Source organism: Melospiza melodia, chromosome 3 (assembly GCF_035770615.1).
Source record: "Melospiza melodia melodia isolate bMelMel2 chromosome 3, bMelMel2.pri, whole genome shotgun sequence".
NCBI classification, from domain to species: Eukaryota; Metazoa; Chordata; class Aves; order Passeriformes; family Passerellidae; genus Melospiza; species Melospiza melodia.
The window spans coordinates 4,327,159-4,352,633 of record NC_086196.1 but is presented as its reverse complement, the minus strand read 5'-3'; the positions used below and the strand labels follow the sequence as shown (position 1 = coordinate 4,352,633).

At 41.4% G+C, this 25,475-nt stretch overlaps 1 protein-coding gene across 8 annotated transcripts; it reads right to left on the bottom strand.

Annotated features, from left to right (window-relative positions):
- Positions 1-1,228: 1,228 nt before the first annotated feature.
- Positions 1,229-25,327, bottom strand: CILK1 (ciliogenesis associated kinase 1). Of its 8 annotated transcripts, none has more exons than XM_063150689.1 (15): positions 25,206-25,327; positions 24,900-25,001; positions 19,276-19,537; positions 17,342-17,396; positions 15,773-15,894; positions 14,448-14,527; positions 11,884-12,016; positions 11,279-11,450; positions 10,565-10,732; positions 7,995-8,291; positions 6,727-6,917; positions 6,055-6,209; positions 4,657-4,788; positions 2,815-2,928; positions 1,229-1,969 (listed from the first exon to the last, which is right to left on the bottom strand). In XM_063150689.1, the coding sequence occupies exons 3-15, from the start codon at positions 19,374-19,376 to the stop codon at positions 1,815-1,817; spliced, it is 1,875 nt and encodes a 624-aa protein (XP_063006759.1). In that variant the 5' UTR covers positions 19,377-19,537; positions 24,900-25,001; positions 25,206-25,327; the 3' UTR covers positions 1,229-1,814. The 8 variants fall into 8 exon arrangements, with proteins under 8 accessions (XP_063006759.1, XP_063006760.1, XP_063006764.1 ...); XM_063150690.1 differs by having other exon boundaries at positions 19,276-19,458; XM_063150694.1 differs by having other exon boundaries at positions 19,276-19,458; positions 24,900-24,998; positions 25,206-25,312.
- Positions 25,328-25,475: the final 148 nt, after the last annotated feature.

Genomic DNA, 25,475 nt, shown 5'->3' with positions numbered 1-25,475 from the left:
GGAAGCACTGAAAAGGCCAGAATATGTTCTCAATCTCGACCACAGCAGCTGCCCCTTTTGTGTGCTGGCAGATCCCATGGAGAGGATCTCACTGACACAGAAACTATTCAATTCCTGTGAAATGGCTGGAAGCTGAGAAATGCACCTGCTCTGATCCCTTTAGGCTGGATTTAAGTCTCATAAATAAACTATTTTCCTGAGCTGATCACACAATGAGCTCAGTAAGATTAGTATTTCTGCACACTTCTGCAGCGAGATGCATTTTCTCAGCACACTTCAGCTTTGGCAGCACTGCTCCAGAATGCAGCTATGGAAAGTCCTCTCCCACAGCACTGAACAGTTTTATCTTTCTTCTGTAGAAGGAGGTGCAGAACAGACAAATGCTGACGGTGCTCTAAAAGAATCTTCTGCTGATGGCTGGACTCTGGCACTCCTTTCCAGAGTAGAACTAAACCAGATTATGGGGCTACTTCCTTTTCTCTATACCTTGATATAAATCATACTCTCACAAACTGAGTTAAACTGCTCTTCAAAGAACAGTTTTACCAATTTAAAATTTATCAATTTCAGTGAAATCAACCAGAGTTTTACATTTTTTAACAGTACCACGTAAGATCCCATTTTTTCCTGTACAGCCTCTGGGGCTAATTTATGGAAGCTGACATATTCTTCGCATTGTCAAAGATGTATTGAGTGAAGAAGAACTGAGTATAAACATAAGTGAGGTTAGACCAACTCATTTGCTCTGGGTTGTTTTGGTTTTTCAAGTTTTTTTTTCTTTAAGTGATTTAGAACAATTGCGAAAATTAAGTCAGCTGTATAGATCTTGTTTCCTTAAACTATGTTGCTGGCATATCATAAATATTTTGTTACTCTGAAACCAGTTTTATTAGTGCTATTAATTTATTGTTAATATGTCCTTAATATATCTCCAGCTTTTACATTTGCAACAAAAGAAAATGATGAAACAGAATCTCTTTTTTCTCCTTAGAAATCATTAGACCATTTACATGAATTTAACAGAGGTAGGTCCACATTCTATTTCATTGTGAGCAATGCCAAAGAACAACTTTTAAGCAGGAAAAAGGAAAGCTGTGTCAGAAAACGGATCTACAGAAGAGTATTTACCCTTCACCAAACAAGAGTAAGATATGGTAAATCTGAATAGCAGTCCAAAAAAAACCTTTCAAAGGCAAAAATAAATTAAAAAAAGGTGCCTCCCTGCCTCCCACTATCTTTTTGCAGCCTCTCAGCGACTGTGAAGGAGAGTTTACACTGCTAAGTCACTCACTCACTCACTCTGATGTCAGTACGAAGCAATGAGCATAGGACAACACAAGTGTGGCACTGAGACATGGCATCACTTGAAATTACACAGCCTCAATTAGCACATAAAACTTCAGAAAATGTCTAATGAATGCCCCTTCCTCAGTACTTCTTCACTGCAATATTGCACCACGTTTTTTTTTTAATCCACTTCTATAAAAAAAAGTTGAGTCTCATAAAAAATTTAAATTTTTTAAAAGTTCATTATAAAAATTTACTGTATAAAAATGCCAAATACCCTAAGCCTTATATACAAAATGCATCCCTTTTATGAAAATAACTGGACCCACGTATACAACAAAAACATTTTTATACAAAACGGTACAAGATTGCATTCAGATTAATGCAAAGTAGTAAAAACCCTCCAAAATGTCTCATTCATGTAAGACCTGCTCCTTTCCAATGCCCAGGTATATGAAGCAGTATGGAATGTCCCACGTTGGACACCGTTCCGGGGCTGCAGGCGGTGCTCGGAGGGACTCCCCAGGTCACCGGGGGGCGCCGTACTTGGCAGCCCAGTCAACGCGGCCGTGGACGGGCTCCGCTGCCGGCGGCAGGGGCAGCAACCGCGGCGAGCTCTTGGTGGGTGAGCTGAACGACGGCCACCCGAGAAGGGGCCTGACCGACGTCAGAGCTGCAAAATCTAAAGGACAAAACATTCTGTGATGTGGAGAGTATTATTAATAATTGGTTAGCTGAGAAAGGCCACGCTGACATAACGCCACTGGTTAAGCTGAAGGAGAAAAGTCAGCAGTCAGCAAGCTGAAAGGAAGAGTCAGCAGTGACCTTGCTGCAACATGAGGATAGGGAGTTGAGATTAGTCCTGAATATATCCTAGGAATATGTAGAAAGTATCAAAAGTAGAACCATAGGAATGTAGAAGTAGGCGTAGGTGCTGATATGTAAGCTGACCAATCCTGAGCTCAACTTTTGCAATATGTATGAAGCTCATTATGAACTGTATTTAACCCGCCGTACTGATCAATAAAATTGGGCCTGTGATGATCAAATTGATGTCCTGGTTCCCTTCCGCCGACACTGTGATATTAAGGTTCAGTGAGAGCTGTCCATACTGAACAACAACTGGGTGCAGGTTCAGATCCTTACTTCTTCAGGAGGTAAGTCTCCTTTTTTAACAAAGTTTGCTGATGTGAAACAATAGTGGATCCAATCCCTAAAACCTTAGCAGACAAAGAGTATTGACATCACTGATTTGGCAAGTGTGAATTCTACACCAGCTCTCACGGCAATCTATAGGTCCCATGGAAATAAGCTGTAGATAAACCCACATATTTAATAAACAAAAGTAAACACGAACCAAATCCTTCTCTATATGAAGTTCTGCAAGGTTACAAACAACACTTCTAGTCAGTCATATACTGACAAATAATATAAAGCAAAGACAGGTAGTTCAGTGCTGCATACATACAGCATTACTGGAGTACTGACCAAGGGATCAAGAGAACAGAACTTCAGTACTGGACTTACCAGGAGATGGGTCCACAACTGGTGCTAACTGAACCCTCTGCCCAGCAGAACCTACTTCCTTCTTCAGGAATGATGGGACATAAGCATTTGTTAGACCACTTGATCCTATGGGCCCTGAAAGAAATGGCAAGGAACACCTGAACACAATGGATCTCCCACACTGTCAACAGGAGACAAAGGTGTGCCCTGAAGGATCATTTTCAAGACCAAGCCTGATCATGGAATGATCAAAAAAAGAACTTAACTGAAGGCACTTGAAGTCCTATAGCTCCTATATAAACACCTGCATTCAGGAGAGCATCAGCATCAGACTGCATTAGAGATGAACGGAAAACATGTACAAATTGTACCTGTCAGAGTGAATGGCAATTCCCTCTGACATCTCAGCTTTTTCAAGGTTTCTCAAAGCTTTCAAAACTTAGCATTTCAATTGGAATTATCTTGCTTGACTTTCAGCAACTATGTGATAAGAATATATTGACTCATGGTTTCTATGTAGTGAGTCTGGGGCTTTGGTGCTACACAAAGCTCTTAGTGAAGCCTGTGAGAGCACAGCTTAAAAATGTGGTACAGATTCACATTTCAGATTTTGAAAGCCAGCTACAAAACTTGTCCCTAAGATGAGCAGGAACATATCTGACTGATCTGTAGGATAAGCCATAAAAATGGAACAAAACAGTCTAGAGTTGTTATAGCACAGAGGGGCACTAAACAAGATATCATGCACAGAACAGGGCCATCACACATGTGCCTATGCTGTACCAGAGCAGTGGAAAAGCCTATTGTGGGAAATGATGGTAATAAACAAAAAAAAAGGAAAATCTAATGACATCCTATGCTGCTACAAAAGAAGCAAAAACTTGTAAAAGAGTCAGGAAGGAGACGTGCTACGTTTGTAAAGGTTCTCATGTAGTTTAGCTATTTACAGTGTCCTCCCATCCTGAATCTTTAAAAAGTGATTTTCTGATTAAATTACATCCAAAACTTTAAGTTGTTGTTTTGGGTTTTTTTACGTGATTTTCTAGAGGACCAAAATGCTTCTTTGGGCCAAGATTCAACACAAACTTTAGCCATAAAACACTTTCAAAACAACATATGTAAAAGAATTATGGCACTGCAGAACTGTATCACATGAAAACATGAAGCCATGGTTTAGAGAGGAAATACATAGATACAATCTAAAAACATCAACGTGTTATTAACATGTCTGATAAAAACTAATGTAAAAATCTGCAAATTAATTAGTTCAACTCAAACAGTGATTAAATACCTGAAATACCAAATGCCAAAAAAAAACCTGAAGAAGAAAGATTGAAGAGTTTTGCTTTTTGTTGGAATTTTTAAACTGTAATTACTACATTATTTTAAACATCATCAACTGAAAAACACAGTAATAGAATTTCTTTGCTTAATTCATGTAACAAGAGTGGTGTGTATGGCTGGTTCAATTTATACCAGCTTCCTCATGTAATTACAGTGATTTATGTACCAGGTGGACTAAAATAGATTGGAAACGAAAAGACATGACTTAAAAAAACTGAAGAGAGAAACTGAAAGCAGGAGGAAGAATTTCAGATTGAAGGGACCTAAGCTGTCCAGCCTTCTCTGCATGGGGTACTTCAGACTTGTGACGTTTCATTACAAGAAATGACTATGTTTCAGTTTAAGGCAGTCTCCCACAGAGGAGCACTCATTATTGATTTTCACACAAAGAACAGACAGGGTAAACAGGTGTCTTCAGAACTGACGTTTTGGAAATGGATGACTCCAAAATACACTGCTGGGAAATTGCACAGACATCACTTATTATCATTCCTCAGAGTTTTAAGCACACCTTCTTACCTGAATTCATCCTGTTGGTAGCACTTCCTCCCAAACCAGAGGTTTTCCCAGACAAATCAGAACTGGGCCAGTGATTAGATGGAACAGACTCTTTGTTTGAAGTGGAGACTATGCTATTCCTGGTGCTTATTCCTATATTGCAAAAATGCAAAGATTACTCCACTAAAATCCCTGTTGCCACACAGGCCTGCATTCATTCCACCTAATGCACAATCTTAGAGCAGATGTCTGGTTCAATTTAGCCAAAACCTCTCCCCTCTCAGTAACTCTGAATCACTCTCCATCCTCTCATTATACAGGAATGCTGGAACTAGCCACAGGCCCTAATCCTGCAGACATCATAATGTAAGCAGCTCCACTAGCATCAATGGCTGCTTATATCACAGGAGAGGGTCCTTACATCAAGGCCACAAACACTCTCATGTCACAGAAAGTGAACCTTGCTATGTACATGAAATCTGTGCTTCCAATAAAAGCCTAACAGCAACAAGATAACTTGAGAGGCAATAATGGCAATTCCATTTCTCATAGTACTATACTCTTTGTCTCTACTGAAACCTCAGATTATGCAAACAGTTTGCACTACAGTTCACATGACACCTATTATTTGTTTTTAATATAGCTCCCATATTTAAGCAGGGTACCTAACATTCAAGAATGCACTCACAATTCAGGATATGGCTAAAAGCAGTATTGGGATCAATATGTTTTACAATTTCCTCTAGTAAAACAAGTTTTAGCTACCAAAACTCTTAAGTGAGACAATTTGAAGTCAATTATTATTTCAGGAAAAAAGACTGAGTTTGCTGTCACAATACCTTCAAATTTACTTAATTAATTTTGAAGTAGTACTACAAATGAATAAAAATTATGAATAGAAATTATGAGAAATAGTATACTTATATTAATCTCATTTTAAATGCTGTCTACCTCCTGTACTTCATCCTGCCTCAGCACTGGTGTCAGTACAGCAGAGGTTATCATGAAGACAGGCATGTAATTCTATTCCCACTACTAGTTTGCCTGTTGTTCATGGTACTATACGCTCACAAGGTAAACACATGGCACTTTCTTTTCCAGTCCAGAAGACCAGTCTTAGAATTTTTAGGGAGACAGGGAGTAGTCTGGCAGATATACAGACATTTTCTAATGCACTTCCAAGTATAAAAGTATCCATCAGGAGGAAGAAGTACCAACAGCCCTGTCCCCTTGTTTGTACTGCTAGACTACTAGAATGCAGTTTGTGTCGTGGCCATTTACACTACAAGCTCTTTCTGTCCTCGTGCTCTTTGAGCAGTAGCCCACCTCCACAAATTCAAAGGGTAAGAGCTAATGTACCAATGACTATTTCATACTCCTGTTGGAACTGCAGGAAGAAAAGGAAAGTATTTTACTAACCAGGTCGATACCTAGAATGGTTTAAGTAGTGCTGCTTTGCTGCAGAAACTCGCAGTGTAGGAGTGTCCTGCCGCAAAAAGGTCGCATGGCAAGTTCGTGCACTGCTGCCAGAGCCTGCAGCATCCAAAGGCTTCAGGTCCAAAATGCTTTCAAATCTGTAATTGAAAAATTGGTTTGTATAGTCCAATTCTTATAGCACATGCTTATTCACAGCTTTTTCAACTATACCCCATCTCCAAGAATAATTTCTTTGTAATGTGTTTGCTACACCATAAACACACAGGCAACAGGGAATATTATCAACCTGAAGTCATGCAAGTGCCCCTGAAAATCAGATCTGTGCTTCTAGTTCCCTTATATACTGCTTTTAAAGTTAGCAAGTTTCTCTCTTCTGTATACCATCCATGGAAACTGCAGCTTAGACTTATCCGAAACAGTTTATATGCATGGAATATGTCAAAATTGTTCACATATAAAATTGAAAGTATATATTCAACAATTAACTTTGGGAGACTTACACCAGTTATAATTTTCAGTGGGAAAAAAAAGAAGATGAAATTGTTGAGATATACATTTCTAGATACAAAGAAAGCATGAAGAGTAACATTACTAAGAAAGAGGAAAACAGCAAAGAAATAGACCAAATAGCACATATACATAAAAAACCCTTACCTACAAAGAGTTTCATCATTCTGCCTCTTCTTGTTTTTCAAGTCCATTCTCATGATGGAAGAGCTGAAATCAAGGTCTTCCAAATCATCCCAGTCTTCAGAACTCTTAACTGTCCTGGGAAGATGCCCCCATCTTCGCCTAGGTTTTGGTTTAAGTTCACCATTTGTATTCTCAGATCCAGCAGATGTTTTCTGTTACAAAGATTGAAAAGAAACAAACCTACATGCTTAGACCACAATCTAGGTGACAGGAACAAAGAGGACTATTTTTTCCTCTATCTCAAAGAGTAACAGCGATAGTAGAGCTGTAACAACACAATCTTCAACTTTCATTAAACACCCTAAGAACACAATCTGTAGCCTGCTGACATTATTACATATCTTCTGCATTTTGTCCTGCAATAAAGCATCTTGAATCTATACAAGAAGAAATTTATTTGGTCTCAATTGCAATTCTATTCATGTTCCAGTATGCATCTCCCAAACCATTACCTTATGCTCAATTTTTACTTCTAGACCCATGCTGGGAATATAAAACTGCATGAATGCTTATGTTTCCACAAGCCTGTGTCTAGACACCTATTTTTTTTTCTCTTGCAGGACAGCACAGGCACAAATTTGTGTCTCTTCAGTCATTCAGACTCAGCAGTAAATTTTGACTTTGTGTGACACTGGTCAGTACAGACTGCTTATGACTGACCCTGCAGCAGTAGCATTCACACTGTCTGCTCTCATCACCTACTTTATGAATCCAATCTCCTCATTAGTAGACAGAAAGGGTACATTCTCATGCTGCAAGAAGGATCTGTTGGTTTCCATGTCCAGTTTGGAAGACCAAACTATTTTATTCCCAGTCAATAAACTGGATGCCTTAAATGGGTGAAGGCAATAGTCTCCCTCATTTCAATACTATTTAGCTTCATACTTTTCTCTCTGGCATCAATCCCATTAATATTTTGAACACTGTACATCCATTTTATTCATATGAAATCAGTGTAATCCTGTAAGTGGTGCAGGTGTAAAGGGTACCACAAAATGGCTCTAAAATGAGAAACTGACTTGCTTGTTTTAGAGCAACTGGATTTAGACTTCAAGAGAGAAACTTCCAGTTTCTAGCAGAAAGTTGGAACATTGGAACCATACTTTAGTTCCACTCACTGTCCTTTTAGTGAAGTACAAGCACCTTGAAAGAGAACAAGAAAAAGAAACACAAGGAAAGAAGCCAGGCACTATATCAAAACGCTTATGTTATGCTAGATGGGTATTTACCTGCTGAGGAGCCTTATTGTGTATTGCAGGCAGAAGAACCTGGTTAGACTTGTCCTCCTGGGCATAGTTACTGTGCTCAGCCCCAGAGTTGTTTGTCTTACACGAGTACACCACGTGCTGAGAAGACTGGCTTTGCTGAAAAGGCCTTGATGAAATTCGAGCATGAGGTTTCAGAGGGGGCTGTGCTGGAGGGACAGGCTTAATATGCTGAGACAATTTATTATGCAGGTCCTTTTGTTTTCCCAGTTCCTGAATGCCCAAGGCATGCCCAACCTGGAAGTATGAGTATCGAAGTGCCTAAAAAGTAATAAAGATGTTTGGCTTAGAAAACCAAAGTTTTTTATTTACCCCAGTCCTATGTGTCAGCATAAATTTAATTTCCTTTTTTCATGGGATAGGAAACAGTAGAAGACCCATCTCTCAACACTAGATTCCAGTGAGCACAATCCACTTCAAAAAAATGTTGCAATAGTAGAGAAATTTCAAGAGATACTGAGTTATCAAGTCCTCTGTGGACTACTACAGAAGGAAAGGTTCTGCAGAATTAAGATAGTTAACCAGGTATACAGCAGCTAAAGGCATGTTTCATTACATGCTGTCTCTTCATGTGTGTGTGTGTGAAACACATCCCCCTCATCATTACAGATTCAGCCAGCAAAACTCAATGACCCCAGATATATCGGCTCCATTCTCCATTTCTGAGACTGAATTAAGTGAAAGAAACACAACCCTTATGGAAATTAGCCTCTACCTTTTCTGACAAGTTAGTAAAGATAGTTACTAAAAGTACTTTTATCTGCCTTACAAGTAATTTGGAAGTTGTCAGTAAAGGCAATTAATATATCTTGCTGTTTCAGGCACACTCATCTTCCCTTCCCAAAGACTTCTTACTTCAAAACGCTTCTAAAAGCTCAGATTCCTCACTCTATTTGTACTTTACTGTAAAACATCTGTTAATGCTTTTAATACTGTTACAGTCCGTGGTTTTTTGTTCTTCATTACCTTTGAGAGTTCGTAATCTATTTCACTTTTTAACTGTTTTCATTAAATTTCAAGATTTTAATTGCACTTTATACTGTCTAATTAAGGTCTAATTAAATCACAAAGGTTCAGCTATGGCCCTTGAAGTCAAGTGTCAAGAATCCCATCTGTTTTCCATAAAGGTGCCCTGCTCATTGTATTAGTTGAGTACTACCCAAAACCAGCAGCTACCACCACCTGTATGTGCAATACTGATGACCTGGGCAAGGCTTATGCACAGCATGTTGGAACATATCTGCAACGCACTTGAGCTGAGGCTGCCCAGCAAAAGCAAGCCTTATCCAGGCAACACTGGGCTGGAGGATCAGAGAGCAAGGTGGACTAACAGATGGCTGAAAGGTCAGTCCCAAAAGGTGGCAGTCAGTGCAACAAAGTTCTGGTTGGAGGCCAGGAAGTATCTGTGTCCCCAGAGGTCATTACTGGGCAAATACTGTTCCAACACCTCCATTAATGATGCTGCTGGTGGTGCAGAGTGCACCCTCAGCAAGTCTGCTGATGACACAAGTAGAAGGAGGGGCTGACACACTGGCTGGCTGTGCTGCCACCCAACAGGACTTTGGCAGGCTAATGAAATGGGCTGACAGGAACCTCACCAATTTAACCAGGATAAATACCAAGTCCCGGGAAAGAATACTCACATGCACCAGTCCATGCTGAGGTCAACCACCTGGAAAGCAGCTTTGCAGGGAAGGACCTGGTAGACACCAAGCTGAACATGGAACAGCTACCAAATACACCCTTGCTGCAGATAAGACTAAGTCCTGGGCTGCCTGAGCAGGAGTGTTGCCAGCAGGTCAAGAGCAGTGATCCTTCCCCTCTGTTCAGCACAGGTGAGGCTATGCCTGGATTGCTGTGTCAATTTTTGGCCTCCCCAGAAAAAGAGAGAGATGGACATAGCAGAAAGAGTCCAGCAAAGGGCCACAAAGGTGATTAAGGGACTGGAGCATCTTGCATATGAGCAAAGACAGAGAACTGGGACTGTTCAGCCTGGAGAAGGTTCTTGAGAATCTTATGAAAGTATGCAAAAAGCAGAAGGGAAAGTGCAAAGGAGATTGACTGAGTCTCTTTTCAGGTGTGCCCAGTGACAATGGACACAAACTGAAACACAGGAAGCTCCTTCTGAACATCAAGAAATTTTTTTACTCTGAGAGTAACTGAGTACTGGCACAGGCTGCCTAGGGCAAGGTGACTGAACCAGATTCCAGTCATTCTGTGGCACACCACAATGAAAGAACAGCAGCTCAGCCTTCAGCCATACATCCTACCTTCACTCTGCTGCTATTCACAGTGACTGGATTACACTTAATTCAAGTGTATTTATACATTTGATTATTAAGCACATACCCCAAGCAGCTGATGTTTCATGCAAAAGATTAATTACTCTCCCTTAATTACCCTCCTTTGTCTTTCATATTGTTCTTGGATTCTCCTCCCTTCTAAGAACTGCACCCCTGAACAACTGCTAAATGACTGTTCCCTGCTGTAAAAGAAAAAAATCACAAGCAGACAAAAAGAAAATAAAATCAAACCTGACTAGCTGTTGGCCTCTTTTTGGGGTCCCACTGCAGCATGTCTCTCATGAGCTGCACTGCTTCACTGCTAGCATTAGGGATGAGAGTTTTTAGGTTGTTCGGTACACACTGAGGCCAGCGAAAATTCATAGAAGCTGAAAGTTGGTAGCCTTCAGGCCAGTCATTCTGCAAGAATGAGATTTTCAAACACAAAAAAAGTTCAGCTGTAAAGTATCAGTCCCTAAGCACACTAGCACATATTCTACCTGAAACAGACCATGTCCAGCTTACTCTGGTCTTATATTGAAAATTTTACTATGAATCTTCACCCCAAACCTCTGGTAAGAGGTGAGTCTTGCTGTACATCTGACAAGAGTCAAGGGCACAAATGGAATGAGGAAGTAGGAATCTTGCCATGATCCCAGTTTTTAACCTCTTAAACCATAGGTTTTTATGCAATGTACAAGACAAAATTCAATTCCCACCTAATGAAATCACAGTCTAAGGACTTTGTTTGCTACGCAGGAGCCTATTTTTCCTCTTTATGTGTCAGGTATAGCATAATTACTGCACAGAAAGTAAGTTTTAATTTTGTTTACTGTATCTGAAATCAACAGCATAAATTAACAGTAAGGAGGAAAATGTATTATTTTTATGCTTACTGCTACTGTGCCATTGTGTACTGTAGAACAGCTGCAGGATTACTGCAGTCTGGAATATCACTTCACTTACCTTTTTTGGCGTCCCTAAGACTTGGCAAATTTTGAATATAGTATCAATTTCACTGGCGCCTGGGAAGAGAGGCCTCAGCGTGTAAACTTCTGCCATTATGCACCCAACAGCCCAAATATCTATTGGAGAGCTATAGCAGGTGGATCTCAGAAGTACTTCAGGAGCCCTGTACCTGTAGAGGAAAGAAAGAAAAGGAAATCCCAACAATCAACACAATTCAAACATACATGAAATTGCTCACCTCTTCATTCTTTGCTATTAAGAGCAAACGTTCTTTAAAAACCTCCTCTCCTCTCCTGTACACACTTTTTTCTTTCCTTGATTAAAACTACATAATCTGCTGTAAACTCTCTCACACCTTCCTGACACAGCAATCCTAGCACATTCCAACCTGCCTTACTACACTCCCGCTCTGCTCCAGTGCTGTTGCTATCTGTAAACTATCTCGCACTAACTGAAGCTTTTCAAATTATACCAAGCCTAAATAAAAGTTCCCTAATGAGGAGGCATCAAAAGTAGTACAACAGTCAGCACGAATTCAGTACTGTACTACTTTCAAGTGTTGATTGCAAGCTCCTACAATGTAAGTGAGCACTAGCACTTACCATCTTGTGGATACGTAATCGGTGTAAGGAGGTCGAGATCGGATTTCTCGGGCTAAGCCAAAATCTGCAATTTTCACAAGTTCTGGTCCCATGCAAAGCAGGTTTTCAGGTTTCAAGTCCCTGTGAAAGAACCCTGAAATTCAAATGAAATATTGATGTGGATTGCAATGTCACTCTCAGCTGCATCCTTTATTTTCCAACTGGATAGTTTCACTTTAGTTCTTATCATTGAAGCTGGAATAGCACCACACAGGTATCAAAGTCCTATGTGATCAGCAGAGCTCATCAGTACAGTGTTGTTCAGTTAGAACAGTGAAGTATACACAAGTTGGCTATCTTGTAACAATTCAGAGCATTTATTCAGACAGCTCTCTTTCATGTGACACTTCTCTAACATAAAAAAATTTCCACCATTTTAATGCTAGTTTCATTCTAACTGGAAACTGACCAATGAAGTTATCAATCAATTATATAAAATTTTATTTTAAACAGAATATAAATTTAAATGAGGAGGTTTTTTGCACTTCAAACTTTTTTTTTTAATCTGAGAACACAATCGGCAAGCACTGAGCTACTCAACACCACATAAGGAGATCTCAGTGTATTTTTTTAGTGTTCCCCGCATTCAGCAAAAACTGATCATCAATGAATGCTTGGCAAGAGCTCTTTTAATACAAATGAGAGAAGAGGGTTGGTGTACCAGTGACTACTGTCTCTGAAATTTGCTTCCACCATTAGCCTGGAAATCTTGTCCTGCTTCTTTCTTGCAAGTACCTGAACCACTGTTCCAAGACACAGCTCCCTCTGCAGTACCTAACTGAAGCTCTCAGCTCCTTTCCAAAGACTCCAATAGACTTACTTTTTCCATGGCTTTGAATATGTTCCCACAGAAAATGGACTAAACATTGACATAGGATATTTCCACATTGTCCAGTATAACTAGATTAGCTTCTGTTCATTAGATTAATGCATAACAGCACTGAAGACATAGTGCTGTAGGTATCTACTAACCAGGAGACTGCATCCTTCCTAGGGATGTTCAGTTAATATTCTGGTGCCAGACTGAATTACTGCTTCTTTGTGAAAGGTACCAGGCAAATCAATCAAGGCTGTTCTTAGCATTTAGTACAATCACTTCTGTATTTTGCTGCACAGACATGCACCAGCAGAATGTCTGTGAGGCAATTTATTTCATGACAAACTTGTAGATAGAGCAATCCGTTGTGTACTCAAATATAAAAAGATGCTTAAGAGTTTGGATGGACAAAGAATGTAAAAGTTTACTTGACAAGCATTTCTATGCTACACAGGAGCAGAATGGAGAAAAGAGAGAGGGAAAAAACGCTCATGTGATTTTTTCCAAAACTGGTGTGGAGAGAATCTTGGGATACTCATTCTTACTCTGTGAGCCACAATATCATCACAACCATCCTGCTGAGCTTGCCAAATATTTCCAGGTGTTCTTAACTACAGATTTGCAACACCTTGGCAGAAATACAAGTCTAGTGTGGTAGCAGGTCAGTGAGGAAGGCAGTTTTGACACAGAACTGTTCAGTCTCAACAGCTATAGTAAGCTAAATAGTAATATAAGCTGTTCTGAAATGCTGTAATCCATTTGACAATTCACTGAAAAAAGCTGGCTTCGATTTTTGCAAATCAAGCATAACATTTTTCTATACATGTTTTTGTTTACATATGTATGTTTACATATTATGTATATTCACATATTATGTATGTCACCAAAAGAGACTGGAATTTATAGTTAGGTTTCAGATGAGTATCCAAGCCCCATTAGAAGAGTGAATAAAGTAATTAGCTGGGAAGTATTTTGCAAAACACAGTTAAATGTGTTCTTCAAGAGAACTGTAATGCTGGTCCTTATAAGCATTTCACTTCCAGGACTCTGGCCACTGATGTCAGTTCTCTCTGATAACCCACAGAGCTGCCCAGCACCAGACCCCTCACTTTATCTACTGGACAGAATTGCAGGGGTCAGCAAAAAACAGTGCGGAAGCTTTTGTTAAAATAAGAAGTTTGTTTTGAGATTTTTTTTATTAGTTAAGTGGGTCTTGTTACTACTGGCTGGTACATCAGCTTTACCTTTTACCATTGTTATAAATATTAGTCAGAAGCCCATGCAACAAAAGCTGCTTGTCACTCAGACTTTATTACTTTAAATATATCTTATAGAAAATGTGTGTTTTATTCAGGTGTCTGTTAGTACCTGGAAAAAAGAGTAATTTCTTCTTTATTCTCAGTCTCAGGGGATCTTTAAATCTATCAAGAAATGTGTTCATTAACATCCAATGAGTTTGAGTGGCCAGCTGCCAGACTGAGAAAGTGGAAACCTACAGAAAAGGAACTGAGAAAACCTCCAGAATGAAGTATTAGGCAACTATAAAATACAGGTGTTTTCAATCATCTGAATCTCTCATACAGAGCCATTCTTTTGATCATTCCTTCTACTGAAGTTAATAATGCAATTGCTTGTGTATTGATCAAAAAACTTACACAAACACTATCTGTCTCTAATTCAGAAGGTTTATAGCAAAAACGTAACCTACCATGCTTATGAATAAATGCAAGCCCTTGCAGGATCTGATACATAATATTCCTAACTGTAGACTCAGGGAACAGTTTGTTTCTGTGGAATAAAAGGGAAGAAATAAATATTAATTACTAAATTCATATATTAGCTTATGCTATCTAAAGAATCAAAGATTAAAGGTAGCAATGACAAATAAAAGTGCTAGTCAGCTTTGCATATTTGCTTACCTTCTTTTCTTGTTACAGAAGAAATTCTTATTTCTTATTCTACAGTCCCTTTGCACAAAACTGGCAATTAACTAAGAATTAAGGAAATAATTCACATTCTTAAAGGTCTGACTTACACAATGTTTAACAAGTCCATGGCCTAGCTAAACTGTAGAGTATGATGCAAAACATACTCTTAGAAACATCTTGGTTTTCTGTTTTTGTAAGAAGGTAGGATATCAAGCATTTCTGTGACTTCCCAAAGATAATTGGATTCTGTTATAGACTTGAACAATTTCTCCAAAGTTCATTATTTCATATAATATATATCCATATATGTGCCCAATTTAATTACAGTTTTCTATCCCTGCACAAGCATTGTGTTTTTATGCTTAAAAAGGCATTTCATGCAGCATTCACACAGATATATTATAATTATAACCTTACTTTCTTAAATCAAGGAAGATTCTTGTCATCTGCCAGGCTCATACTATGGTCCATAGAGAGAAACAATTCAAAGCAGGAAATTTTGCTCCCAGTTATCCTCTAGTGGATGTTATCATGGCCCAAAGGCTAAAATTAAGACTTTCTTAATGGTCCAGCAAATACCAAGCTACATTTTATTCAGAATGCTGACAAATGAAACAAGCAGTCTTTGGTCATGTCAGTTCAAACAGCAAGGAAAAATAATTTCTGGAAGCAATCCAAAATTTGATACCTCCTGATTACTGTTCCAACTACTTTTTATTTACTCATTTATTTGAGGAAGCCATAAAAGAAGAGATGGTGATACCAATTTCTTATTAAAAAGCACCACTGGAGTACTTACATAGAAGTCAGAAGTTCTAGGTCCAAGGCCTCTTCAGTGTGAGGACTATTAAAACCCACAGATCCTACCTCTCAAAAGAACACCCTACCACACTAATGTGGGATAAGGCACTGGAAACTCCCACTAGACTGGCTGGGATATGCTCAAAGGGGACAGTCACAGCTCCTGCTGCAGCCTGCAGCTTTAAGCTATAGTGATCCAAGCCTGAACAAATAATCCGAAATCCTTTGAACAGTATCAGGGGTGTTAAAAGCACATTACACAAGTAATTAATTTATATCAGGAATAGGTGATGCTGTAACATACCTTTCTTTCATTAACTGATAAAGATTTTCCTTCATGTACTCAAACACAAAATACAGATGATCATTTTCCCTGATAACTTCTTTCAGCTTTACCACATTGGCATGGTTTAATTTCTTCAAAGACTAGAAACAGAAAATACAAACAGGATTTTACAAGGGTCTTAATATAGTGAAGGAGAAAAAAAAGCCAAACTTATTTCATGGTTGCAGAAGGTTTAACATCAAAAACTTTCTGGTGTCTTAAATAATCAGATAGCTCTGAGAACAAAGACCAGATCTCCAAGTATTACAACATGCATATACAGTCTGTACAGCAATTTAATGTGCTGGTCATTCAAAAGCCAGATATCTGCTGTCACTGTCAGCACCAAAACAATTGCATTTTCTCTGTAAGAGACTTCCTAATGGCAGAATTTACACTCTTCTTGCACCTGCACTGGCTACAGTCAGGTTAGAGTCAGGATCCCTGGAAAGTCTTCCTTGGTATTGTGGATTAACTTTTGCAGGCAGCTGAGCTTGTTCAGCGCCCCAAGTGGGATGGGGAAAATAATCAGAAGGGCAGAAAGTGAAACAACTCACAGGCTGAGATACAGAGTTCAATGGGTAAAGCAAAAGTCAAGCATGCAAACAAAGCAAACTAAGGAATTCAATCACTGCTTCCCAGGGACAGGCAGGTGTTCAGCCACCTCCATTACAGCAAGGCTCTATCACATGTAATGGTTCCTGGCGAATCAAATGCCATCACTCTGAAGGTCTTGTGCTTCCTCCTCCTTTCCCCAGCTTTTATTGCTCAGCACAATGTCACTTGGCATGTCCCTTTGGTCAGCTGTCTTGGCTGTGTCCCCTCCCAGCCTTTAGCCCACCTTCAGCCTACTCACTGACAGGGAAGCATGAACAACAGAGAGGGCCTGAGGTTGCCAAAGCACTGCTCAACAATAACTAAAACGTACCTGTATTATCAAGACTGTTTTGGTCAGAAATGCAAAAAACAGACCCATAGAAGCTGCTACAAAGAAAACTAACTCTACCCTAGCTAAAACTACCAAACTTGGGTCTTCCTTCTGTTCTTAGATTTTCAGTGCATTCAATGTCCATTTTTACAGGGTACTGTAAGAAAAATGACCTAGGCATGTTTCTGCATGTTTTCAGTGCTGACCATAAATTAAGGAGGCCCCTAGAGCCCACCCTCCAAGTTTTGTTGCCATCAGAATTTCATGCTGTTAAGTCTGTCCCCAAGCCAACTACAGAGAAACAATTGCATGCACAAAAGTTAATCCTGCACAAAGGGATGTGTTCTCAACAAAACAAGCACCAATCAACTCCAGGTGTTGTGACAGGAAAGCTCTCACTCACACACTCCTCACTGCAGCTCTCACTCACACACTCCTCACTGCAGCTCTCTACAACTAAATTATAAGACACTCCCTTCTAATGCAGAGTCAGGAAACAGAACAGTAATGTCATATGCTACAGCTCACTTTGGGAGTAGTGTTTTGACACAAGAGTTGTAAGGAATTTGATGTGACAGTGATCACCTAATTTGAAGTCAACCACTGAACAAAACAAGTACCTTAACCTCTCGAAGGTTCATGCACTCCTCCCAGGAATAAAATTTCCTCTTCATTCTACAAAAGTAGAGGGAAAAAGAATGACTAATGCATTGAAAACATCAGCTGTTCTTAGAACCAAAAGCCTCACTGCATATTAACAATTCAGTTCTTCCATCAGAATTTAAGACACTAGCTCATTTGTCAAAAAACTTTACATCTCTAGACAAGGTATAGTCAAGTTGATTTACTAGAATACACACTCAAATAGAATTACAGTCAAATTAACAGTTGCTATTACACAGGACTGCATTTTTCTGTATATAAACCTTGCTGAAAATAATTCAGAGCCTTCAACAGGCCCAGGCATGCTATTTTTCTTTCTGATATAACAATGTGGTAGAATAGAGTCTAACTGTGAAAAGAACAAGGGTAGTTTTGACAGTTTTGACACAAATCAAATGAAGATCCAATCACTTCACTGGATCTCCAATTTTATCATATTCTCCTTGCTCCTCTTCTCTATTTTTGATTTCTCTGTGATTTTAGTATTTGGCTGTATTTCCACATTTTCCTTTGTCCACTATTCCCCATGTTTCTACTTCCCTTGCAAGGTGCATCTATCATGCCAACTGCTTTTCAAATTCTGCTTACCCCTTCAAGTTTATAAGCAACTCTGCTTCAACAGAAACAAAGTGTGTGGAAGTTTTCTCCCAAGCCAGACTGTAACTCTGAACACAATATTTGTGTGTAATGTATCATCCTGTATTTTCATACAGATTTTCATACAGATTTTGATTACCACTCAGTTCTTTAAGATGTAACTCTATGCTTTAGGACCAAAAGGATGAAGACTCACACATACATGCACACAGAAGATCACAGATTAAAACTCACAAAAATACTCAACTGTGTAGAGTCTGGATTTCAGAGGGAGTTGAGCACTCTCTGAAGATCTGAGCCTTTGCCTTTAATGATAATTCAGTATTACTTATTATTGCAGCAAGTTTCCTGTTTGAGATGGGCTCTCACAATTAGAGTAGTTTAAGAACTACAAGCCCTTCATGCCATTAAGGGGTCTGGATTTTTTTTCAGCAGTGTTTTTGCAGTTACTGTCTTGTGTACTCAGTTACCGGGCCACTTGTGTTTTCAACAAAGGATCGGCATTAACACCTAAGTGAGAGAATACTTCTGATTTGTTCTGATTTTTCTGAATTTTTCCCATACTGCAAACTGAAAATTAAAGCAAGACCTTCTAAGCAAGGTCTGATACAGGCAAAATACCCTCAGCAGAGGGGATTTAGAAAGTTGATAAAGCCAGCTGTTGGCTGCTCATACAAAACAGCATTGTACTAAAAGCTCTTTTGACAAGTCTGTCCCTTGTCATGGTCAGTATTTCAGGAAGGTGCCTGCAATGCTTTACAGCTGTCTCTTACCAAAGCTAGGACAAATAAGCCATTTACAAACTAAAGTCACTACTGAAGCAGAAGAGAAAAATCAAGTGTATTTCTCAAGGGATTTCAAGAAAATCATAAGTTGAAAAGACCAGTATGTCATAGCATAAAAGATACAGATAATGGGCAATGAGATCAGTTGTGGTAATTATCACTGCAGTACTAATATTGCATTGAAAATTAGACTACAAAATATATGTTCCATGTATGCAGCAGCAAAAGGGCTGTAGATTCCAAAGCAGCACTGCAGAATACTCTAAGTAATATGTAAAACTCGTTTGCACATAGCAGCAGTGTGCTGTTACACAATAAGCCTATATATCTCTATCTCCTGCTGAGGCTTTGCAGGATACAAGGCACTTTTTCATGCTGCCCAAATACAACTCCACACTAAAAAGCTGCACGGAATGTGAAGTACTCAAACCAGCATGACCAAGTTGATGCAGACCTAGAAAGGAAAAACCTGGACTATGCATTATTAAGTAATGTATGAGAACACTTACTTTTTAATGGCTATTAGCTCTCCAGATTCAATGCTTCTCCCTAGGAGAACAGAGCCGTAGGTCCCATCACCAAGCTGTCTGATAGTTTTGTACCTATTCATGATGAGGGCACTTCAGCTGCAAGCGCATCTCAGTCCTCGGCGTTTCCTGCGGTTTTTCTCCTCCAAGTGTAACCAGTTCTTTCTGTGGCAGCATAAATACAGAGCACTCAGGACAGTGTGAACAGTTGCAGGAATCATGTTTTCAAGATTTAGCCTTCGGTCTGAAAGCACAGAACATAATCCATTTGATTTCTGTACCCTTCTGAGATTGCTTGTTTGCAGACTCCACTCTCCTCCAAGGGAACAGTCCCTGGCAGCCATACACAAACACTTGTCCTGGAGCCTCACCAGAAAGGGCCAGCCTGTATCTGGATCTAACTGGGTATAACCCCCAAAGCCAGTCCCAAGCTAAAGCTAAAGGTACCTTACAGAAAGCTTGCAGGCAGGCAGCCCTAAAGGGAGACACTACTGCTAAAGTCACAGGATAAAGTCTCATGGCCTGGACAAAATCATCTGCTAGCAGAAAAAATTAAGCTTTACAATACAATAGGACGGGATCTGTCCTAGCCAGATTTTTAGGTGTGTAAGTCATCACCTTACAAGTCACACTGCCATCAGCTACACCAATATTCTGAATTTCCATATGGTCCTATGTGAGAGAGCATAGCCATATGCATTCCTTTAAACAAAGTGTGCAGAGGAAGAATATTACATTCATGTCAGGTAAGACCAAATGTATTTTACTACAGTAACTCTAAGCATGAATCAGTCTCTAGAAGTAGTGGCATCACCAGATTATCTACCTAATCTTTTGTTGTGACACTGCATAAACAAAAAAAACCCCATAGAACAGTTTGAATTGGAAGGCACCTTAAAAATCATCTAGTTCCAACCCCTGTGCCATGGGCTGAGACTCCTTCCCTACCCAGGTGCTCAAAGCCTGACCCAGTCTGGCCTTGAATCCTTCCAGGGATGGGGCATCCACAGAATCTCTGCTGGATAATAAAGCAAAAAACTTCTTGTTTCTAGTTTAATGTAATTGTTGCTGGTATTTCCTCCACTATAGTTTAGAAAAAATGGAATCTATTCTATGTAAACTAATCATACATTTGAAATAAAATTCCCCTGCAATGAAGGTTTGGTCACTTGCATTATCTTATTCTTCACCCCTTAAAAAGACAATACTCATGACTTGTGACTTTTGCCTTCTGTAATGTGTATTTTAACTACATTTTCTTTTTTTTTTTTCTGTAGTAGCCTTGTATCTTCCTTATTTCACAAAGCTGTGTTATGATTTTAGAGGTAATGGGATTATGTTACTGGAACTCTGAACTGACATCAATGCAGAGCCACAATCCTGTAGATGCAAGATGTTGTGAACATCCTTTATTTTCCATCTTCTAAGCCTACTAGCCCCACTAATACTGATACAGGAATGAAGACCAGGAAATCTGAAGTTAGAAGACCCTTTGACAATCTACCCATTGTGCAGCACGTCTCTAAATTTATCTCAGACACCGGTCAGTGTCTCAGACAGGCAGGAGGAACTGCCCTGCAGCAGTAACTGTTTCTTTCCACACACTCACTACTACAGAGGACTGAGCACCTTACATTAGAGACCTAACCCCACATTTTGTGCTACTTGCCAAGGAACACAGAGCCTGTCCCTAACAACAGCAGTTTCAAGTACCAGTTCCTTTTTGGCTGGTTTTCAGACTGTGCACCTGAATAGCACAAAGCTATGTTCAGTGGTCTACATCCAGGTTAAAAAGCTTTAACCTGCTTACTCCAACTGGTCAGTGACTGGATGGCAGCTCAAAAGCCTTTATTCAGATCCCTGGCAACAAGATTGCAAACAATGACACCGCCTTGCATGTTCTCCTAGTCTGAAAACCTAAAATGTACTAATATCCAAACAATTTTATACAGTAATTTCGAATCATCACAGTTGGGACTTGTGGACTCTTCTGCACACACTGCCCTGATGATACAGTTCTGAAACTGTGATCCTAACAGCTGTGATGTCTTAAAATTCAGACTCCTATGCTGTCCCTGATTTACCATTCACACATCCACTGTGACTGAAGAGTGGAGGAGCACCCTTGCCTCATATTTGAAAACCACAGCAAAACTAAAGATGTTTAACACTACTAGCAATAATCACCAATGGCTGGATGGATTGTTTGATGTCTCTTGAACAGATGCAAGTGGTGAACCTAACTATTTATTTATTACTGAGGATACTAATTAAGTGCCTCTCCTTTCCACAGCCACCAATTTTCAAAAAGACTTGTATGAAATTATCTTTGAAACTGTCAAATGTGACCAAAACAGACTAACTGAAATATTTTTGAAGAACAAAAGTGAGAAAAAAACCCCAAAACAAAAACCAAACAAATCAACAAAAAAACCCAAACATACAAAAACAAACTCCCCAAAACAACAAAACCCCCTAAATCCAAAACCAAACAAAAAACCAAAACACAAGAAAACCAACCCCCACCCAAATGAAACAATACCCCAAAAAACAAACAAAAAACCCCAAACCCCAACCAACCAAAACCCCCCCCCCAAAATAAACAAACAAAAAACTCCAAGGAAACCAAATACAACAACAACAACAAAAAAAAAACCCCAAATCAGTCAGAAAACACTTATTTCAATGAGGAATTAATGCTAAAAAACATGCCAGGATGCACAGAAATTAACCTGGCTCCCCTGGAAGCACAAATCCACCTGTGTGAAAACCCACTGACAAAGCCTGAATGAAGTCTTCCCTGGTTAACTCAATCAGCACCATTTCTTGTTAATAGTGAGGTTGTTTTAAAATCTACTTTACTTGGCCTTCAGACTGTTTCACCCGAGCCCCACTGAAATTACTGAAAAGAGCATGAGTCTCCAACAAGCAGTCTGCAGAGCTACAACACGTATCATCTAATCTAAAAATACAATCTACACAAATCCGCACCACCAGAGAATGTAAATATAAACTGCAAAAATAATTTAAAGCAAAATGTGTGTTGATACTACAGAGTAAAATGTAAACCCCTTATTTCCACCGTGTTGTAACTCCGAGTTACCTCACCTACACTTTTATTCCCTCAGAAATCGAACAGCAAAACGCCTTTAACAGCAAGTCTAATTCAATATATCGAGAATGCTTTTTAACTAAGTACAACTCAAACCTACTGTTGTCGCTTATGAACCCTTTAAATACGTATCCACTCCAGTCTGAAGTGCTGAAGCACCGAGAACTGAAAGCGAAACTGGCTCACTGTGCCACAGCCGAGAAACGCAGACAGTAAACAAACAGCATGTGCCTTTCTAAACTCGTCCTGCGCCGTAGCAAGTACTCGAAGGTACTGCAAGCAGGCAGCGGTGAGAAAGGCGCGGTTCAAAGCCTTTGGTGCGGTCCCCGCGGTGCCGCGTTTGTCACGGAGAGCTCCGGCGGTGCCCCATGAGCCGCACACGCAGGCAGGGACAGATGAGCGATGGCGGGTCCGCCGCTCAGGCCAGCTCCCGGCTCCTGCCCGGCCTCCGCTGCGGCGGCGCCCGACCCCCAGCCCCGGTACACTCGAGTGCCCCCGTTCCTCGCCGTACGGGACCGCGGCTCCCCCGGCCCGCCGTGCCCGTGCCCGGCAGGACTCACCGCGGACGCGTGTCCCCGCTGGGGCCCGGCCTGCGGACAGGCCCGGAATGGCGGCGCCGCCGCCCCGCGGAGCAGCTCGGCCCAGAGCGGCCCCGGCCCGGCCCCCGCGCCCCCGGCCCGCCGGGGCTCCCCGCGGGGGGACAGCGCCCCACGACTGCGGCCGGGGAGCCGCCGGGCCCCTCGCAGAGGGGGCGCTGAGCTGGGTGTTAACGAGAAAGAAACAAACAAACCATCTCTGGAGCATCCCTCTTACGAGAGACTGCGGGAGCTGAGCCTGTTCAGCCTGGAGAGGACTGGGAGGGGATTTCGTTAATGCGTCGACGTATCTCAGAGGTGGTGCCAAGAAAGATGGTGCCAGACTCTTTTCAGTGGTGCTCAGTGACAAGACGAGGAGCAATACCCATAAACTGAAACACATGAGGTTCCATTAACCGTGAGGAAGAACTTCTTTCCATTGAGGGTGGCAGAGCACTGGGACAGGCTGCACAGGGAAGTCACAGAGTCCCTCTCCGGAGACATTGAAAAGCCACCCTGGATGTGTTCCTGTGTAACCAGCTCTAGGTGACCCTGTCTTGGCAGAGGGGTTGGTCTAGATGACTTGCACAGGACCCTACCAACCCTAACAGTTCTGTGATCCTTGTGAAAACAAAACCCAGCCGAGCAAACACAAACCCCACACTGATGGGTGTCTCACATCTCAGAGAGGAGTTTAAACAACAAAACTCGAATGCAAAAATACCAGACTGTGAACAAATGGGAAGAATATTGACATTTTAAGGGGGGCCTGTGCCTTCCTCACCCAAGCACCAGCAGCTCACCCTGGCTCTGACAGGATCAGCTTAAGACATAACGGGAAGAGCAGTAAAAGGAAAACAAGGAACAAAAATTTGATCTAAAACAATTGATTATCAGGACTGTAACAGTGATTCAGGAAATATCAGCTTCTTTTTACACTTCATCCCTTAGGTTTTAAAAGTAAAGCATATAGAGTTAATTCCCGGGGTTTGGAAAGACAGGATGAGCTAGTGCTGTAATTCAGGAGTACAGTGTAGGACGTCATTCAGTGCTAAAACAGGTGTGGGGAAAAACAAAGCCCTGGGTGCCTCTCCCACCCCACCTAGTCAGAGGCTAATCTTTATATTTACAGGAATATATCATAAAGACTCAAATTCCCTTCAACAGACAGGCATGATTCTCAGTGAAGCCAGGAGGAGCAGTGTTCACTTACATGAGATTTCTGCTTAAGCCACCCATATTACAGCCCACGTGCACAATCACGTATTAGCACTCAGCCCTGCGACAGCCACAGGATGCCGTTTTTCTGTTATTACAGGCAAGGCTTTTCCATTCCAAATAGACTAACAGAATTATTTGGATTTGAAGTGACCTTAAATATCATCTAGTTTCAACCTCCCTGCCATGGGCAGGGACACCTTTGCCTACACGAGGTTGCTCAGACCCTCACCCAAACTGGCCTTGAACACTGCCGGGGATGGGGGATCCACAGCTTCTCAGGACAACCTGCGCCAGCGCCTCACCGCCCTCACAGTGAAGGATTTTTTACTAAAATGTAACGTTTAGTATCTAAGCAGAGGCACACCCAGTAGGAGAAAATCAGCCTTGACTCCAAACAAGAAGCGGCACTATTGATAACCAGTCGTAGCCACGAGCACCCCATCTCCAATCCTCAGGTGGCCATGCCGCGTCATCCCCACTGCTCGCACAGCCAGCACCCAGCGCCCCGCTCCGCACCAGCCCCGGCTGCCCGGCCAGGGATCGCCGCCCGGCCTTGTCACAGCCCCCTTGCCTCTCACTGTCTCCTCTCCACAGAGCAGCGCTACGGTCACCTGGATCGGAAAGCCAGTGCCGATGCCGGCTCCCACAGCCCTTGCAGCCCCATTTCCCGGGCCCGCTGCCCAAGCCTGAGCGCTCACCTGCCCTCCAGAGAAGACACACGCCTCCTCATCCTCCTCCTGAAAACGCTCAGGGCAGTAGACATGCACAAAGGTTCACAGATCCATACACGTGGTTTTCTTCTAGAACAAAAAGACTGTGATACGCTTTTAGACAAATAGGTTTCGTCCAAATTTCAGTTTCAGAAAACCTGACAAGGCGTGTACTGACAGCAGGTGATAACTGTGCTCACTGAACTGGACGGGCAAATTACCACGGCCACGAGATTCAATGGCCTCGGCACCGCTGTTATCTCCACAGTGCGGCACCGAGCGCTGTCCCGTTACCCGGTCGGCAATTTGCCTGTGCCAAGCTCCCGGCCTGACCGCAGTCGCAGCGGAAATCGCGGCTCCCGGACATCGCCGCTTCACCTCGGCTCCCACTCCTGGGATCGCGCCTGCCGGGATTCCCACTCACTACAGTTCCCGGCAGCCTTTGCTCTGCCGCCCTTCTCCTAGTGTGCGCCGCGGACTACGCTCCCCAGCAGGCCTTGCACCGCGCCACCGCGGGCGGCAGAGGCGGCACGGGCCGCGGTGCGCTCTGGGACGGGGAGTCCG

Excerpts from the sequence above, each read along its gene's own strand:
- CILK1 (XM_063150689.1), bottom strand. The coding sequence starts at position 19,376 with ATGAATAGGTACAAAACTATCAGACAGCTTGGTGATGGGACCTACGGC. Across the intron at positions 12,017-14,447 it reads TGCATTTATTCATAAGCATG|GGTTCTTTCACAGGGACTTG; the intron begins GTAGGTTACGTT and ends TTTGAATTTCAG. Across the intron at positions 11,451-11,883 it reads GATTACGTATCCACAAGATG|GTACAGGGCTCCTGAAGTAC; the intron begins GTAAGTGCTAGT and ends TTTCCTCTACAG.